Raw genomic sequence first — 4,550 nt, 5'->3', positions numbered from 1 at the left:
CAAATTTTTGTGCACCGGGCCTCTAGTTATGTATAAACTACTATGAGGGATGTAAAAAGGATTAAGGCAAGATCCCTGTTTTGCAGGTCTTATCTAAGTGTGACCACCTAAAGCATATGAAGAGGGAGGGTTATATCCCAGCAGACTCTGAGCAGTTGTAGGGGAGATGTTCTGAAGGGTAAAGAAACAGCATGACTAGTCTGTGGTCCTTAGTGATTATGAAAGAGAGCGAGAAGGTCAGGTAAAGACACACATCTCCCCGTCCTCCCTTTTATCTGTCCCTCTGTGCTTTCTGCAGGTGTCTCCATACCTCCCTACCTGCATACCTTTGCGTGGGTAGTTTTCTCTATGATGCTTGTGATCTAGAGGAATTCTGGACATCCTTCAAGGCAGCTCAAATGTCACCCCGTTCCTAATCCTCCTCCTGGAGCTCTCACTGAGACCTGCTCATGTCTTAGCACACAAGTGTACCCCCTGAGCTCCAAACAGTGCCTGCTTACAAAAGGCAGTATCTGTAGGAGGAGGAAGAACCGCCACCTCCAGATTCCCATCATTCCATGTCCAGCCCAGCAGATGGACGATTCACAGTTAGGAAGCCATTAGGCTTCTCATTAGTTGTCTTTGCACGAGAAAGCTCATCTTGGTTCCTTTGATTAATTCTCCACTCCATGTATTATAACAGCAGTTAAAAATTGTTAAGTCAGCTCAGTCTCTGTTGCTCAGTGGTTGAGCGTCGACCGATGAACCAGGAGGTTATGGTTCAGTTGCCATTCAGGGCACATGCCTGGGTTGCTGCTTGGTCCTGGTAGGGGGCATGCAGGAGGCAGCAGATAAATGATTCTCTCTCGTCATTGATGCTTCTATCTCTCTCTCCCTCTCCCTTCCTCTCTGCATTCAATAAAAAAATATTTTAAAAAATTATTGTCAGTATTAGAAGAAAGCTTTTAAATGAAAAAGATTCTGTATTCATCCATGATAATTGATTCAGAACAGACTGAGAAAACAAAGAATGGAAGCATTTGGGACCATTTATAAAGAAGGATACAAAGTCAGCTATCATTCCATCAACCCGGGAATACCTACTATTCACAATTTCTTTCCAGTATTTTTACTATGTATATAATTTCCCTCTACAAATCAGGGTCATGTTGTATATATTGTTTTATAGCCTGGATTTTCCACTTATTATAAACATTTCCAGGTCATTTTCCTTCAATTATAAGATTTGTAATGCTGCCTAGAAATCCATTATAAAAATGGACCATAATTTATTTTACCTAAACACAACTAATGGACCTTCAGATTGTTTTGAATCTTACCAGTACTTTAGCATTGCAGGTTACCATGATTAAGTGGCAGATGAATGTCTTACATTTGTCCTAAAAATTCTGTAAATAGTTTATTTTGGCTTATATATGATTGTGTAAGATACATTTCTGTAAGTGGATTTTGGGAGGATATGTACATTTCAGATGTGTATTGCCTGGTTGTGTTTATTCTTCTGTGAACTCTGTTTTCTTTGTCATATTTTTCCTATAGGGATGCTTCAATTTTTCTTATTTAATTTTTAAAAGCCTTTTATACTAAGACTTTTAAAAAAATATTTATTTTGTAATAAATAAAAGCTCTCATTAACATTAATGGCAATAGAACTATTTGTCCTCAAGAAGAGAAAGTTCTATGGTAATCTGGTTTGAAAAAGGCTGAGCATAGAGTCTCAACAAAAAATGATTAAGAGAAAATCTGTGTAGATCACAGCACATATGAACCTAAACCTTGTTATTTCCTCAGTGGAGATAACTATTTCCACCTTATGGGTCTAAGATCCAGCCCAGTGATTCTAAGCTCTGCCTTTCTAAGAATAATATGCCATCGATGCCCAGAAAGATGTTAGCAAGTCTTGTCTGGAAAAAGTCAATTAGCAAGCATTGCTGTTGTCTTTCGTAGTGCAACGAAAAGCGAAAGAACTGGAAGAACGTGCTCTGGAAAAGGAGCACATACAGGAAGGTCTTAAAGAGCTTAACCGTGAAGAGGAGGAGAATTTTGTAAGGTATGATTTTGTTTTATTATCACTTACTATCTAAATTTTAAAAATGGAGATTTTTTTAACATAGAGGACCATGTGCCATAATTCTTGCATTACTGACATTATTTTACATCAGTACAGTCAGGTGCTATATAGCATTTCTACCAACAACGGACTGCATATACGATGAAGGTCTCCTGAGATTATAACAGAGTTGAACTATTCCTATCACCTAGTGCTGTCGTAGCTCTAATAATGCTGTAGTACAGCTCATTACTCCCATGTTTATGGCGATGCTGGTGTAAACAAACCTACTGTGCTGCCAGTAGGATAAAAGTATTGTATTCTGTGTTTTTGTTTGGGTGCCCTGACCAGTAATCGAACAAGTGACCTTTCAGTGCACGGGACAGCGCTCAACCAACTGAGCCACACTGGCCAGGCCTATTCTGTTTCTACTATACCTTTGGATATGTTCGGATAAACAAACACCAGGCTTGAAGCCTACGTGTGTAATAGGCTATCCCACCTAGGTTTGTATAAATGCACTCTGTAATGTTCACACAACAAAATCACCTGACACATTTCTCATGTATCCCTGTCGAAGTGATGCATGACTATTATATTTGTCCTAAAGGCTCAAATCACTTTACAGAATTTCATATTAAAATAAGTACCAAGCCCTAACCGGTTTGGCTCAGCAGATAGAGTGTCAGCCTGCGGACTCAAGGGTCCCAGGTTTGATTCCGGTCAAAGGCATGTACCTTGGTTGCGGGCACATCCCCAGTGGGGAGTGTGCAGGAGGCAGCTGACCGGTGTTTCTCTCTTATTGATGTTTCTAACTCTCTATCCCTCTCCCTTCCTCTCTGTAAAAAATCAATAAAGTATATTTAAAAAAAATAAAAATAAAATAAGTACCAAGGTGCCTGGCTAGCTCAGTCGGTAGAGCATGAGACTTTTAAAATAAGTACCAACCATCTTGGTAAAATTAAATTCTATTGCTATTGTGTGCATTCTGATTATACTGATTGGGTATTGAACTGAATGATCATCTTTACTTTATTTTTTTTTTGTTAATCCTCACCTGAGGATATTTTTTCCATTGCTTTTCAGAGAGAGTAGAGGGGAGGGAGGGAGGGAGGGAGGAGGAGAGAGACACTGATGTGAGAGAGACACATTGATTGGTTGCTTCCTGCATTCACCACGACTAGGGGCAAGGAGTGAACCCAAAACCCAGATATGTGCCCTTGACTGGGAATCGAACCCAAGACTCTTTGGTATGCAGTCCGATGCTCTAGCTACTGAGCCACATTGGCTAGGGCAGATGAACATCTTGAAAAAATAATATAAATTAGAAAAAAACTTTTTAAAACAGGCACCAATCCTATATCCCAATGAAATAACTTGATGGACCCCCCCACCCCCATGAAACAAACTGTAAATAGAATCTGCCACAGAAGCAGATACGTGCTATAATCTTTATATCTAATGAAAGCTGATATTAAAAATGTGGCTTATCGATTGTAAAATGGTGCAACTGCTAAGGATAACAGTACGAAATTTTCTCAAAAAATTAATAATAGAACTGTCATATTGATATAAGAAATGTCCAAACCTGTAGAGAACGTGTACAGAGTTTATTTGAGCCAACACTGACCACAGTTGCCAGGAAGCAAGATCTCAAATGCTCTGGGGAACGGCAGTTTCACAGTTTCTCTTATGCATTTGGAATAAAGGAGGGAAGGGAAGGAAGATTATTACCTAAGGGTGGGAGAAAGCAAGGATCACAGGATAGTTAATAAGATTATATGCTTTTTTGAGTGGTTACACTTATTTCAAAGATGTGTTAATGTATATGCCTGGTGCGTGACTACCCACCATGACCTGCCCAGTTAGGAATTTATGACCAGATCGCCCTGTGAGGTTACTTCCCATAGAACTCCTTCTTAGTCCACACTATGATCTGGTAATTTCACTTCTGAGTATATATCCAAAATAATTAAAAGCAGGACCTTGAAGACATATTTGCATGGCCATGTTCATAGCAGTACTAGTCACAGTAGCCAAGAGGTAGAAATAATCCAAATGTCCATTAGCAAGTGAATAGATAAACAAAATGTGGAATGTGTATACAATGGAATATTATACAGCCTTAAAAAGGAAGGAAATTCTGACACTTGTTACAACATGGATGAACCTTGAGGTCATTATGGTAAGTGGAATAAGCCAGACACCAAAATACAAACACCGTGTGATTCTACTTATATGAAGTACCTAGAATAGTTAAATTCATAGAGACAGCAAATAGGATGGTGGTTACCAGGGGCTGGGGGGAAGGGGAAAAGGTGAGTTTTCATTTTTTTTTCTTAATTTTTTTATTGCTTAAAGTATTACAAAGGGTATTACATATGTGTCCTTTTTTTCCCCGCCCTTGACAATCCCCTGGCCTCCCCTACCCCCCAGTGTCTTATGTCCATTGGTTTTGCTTATATGCATGCATACAAGTCCTTCGGTTGATCTCTTACCC

General features: G+C 39.3%; 1 protein-coding gene across 1 annotated transcript in view; it reads left to right on the top strand.

Moving 5' to 3' along the window:
- The window catches only part of CFAP53 (cilia and flagella associated protein 53), a 22,559-nt gene that overhangs the window by 16,899 nt on the left and 1,110 nt on the right, over nucleotides 1-4,550 (top strand). The window contains exon 7 of the mRNA XM_014539704.1: nucleotides 1,948-2,050. Coding sequence (XP_014395190.1) covers nucleotides 1,948-2,050 — 103 coding nt within the window. The remainder of the gene's footprint in view (nucleotides 1-1,947; nucleotides 2,051-4,550) is intronic.

Source organism: Myotis brandtii, unplaced genomic scaffold, assembly GCF_000412655.1.
Source record: "Myotis brandtii unplaced genomic scaffold, ASM41265v1 scaffold226, whole genome shotgun sequence".
Classification (NCBI taxonomy): domain Eukaryota; kingdom Metazoa; phylum Chordata; class Mammalia; order Chiroptera; family Vespertilionidae; genus Myotis; species Myotis brandtii.
This window is presented reverse-complemented; position numbering and strand designations above follow the sequence as displayed.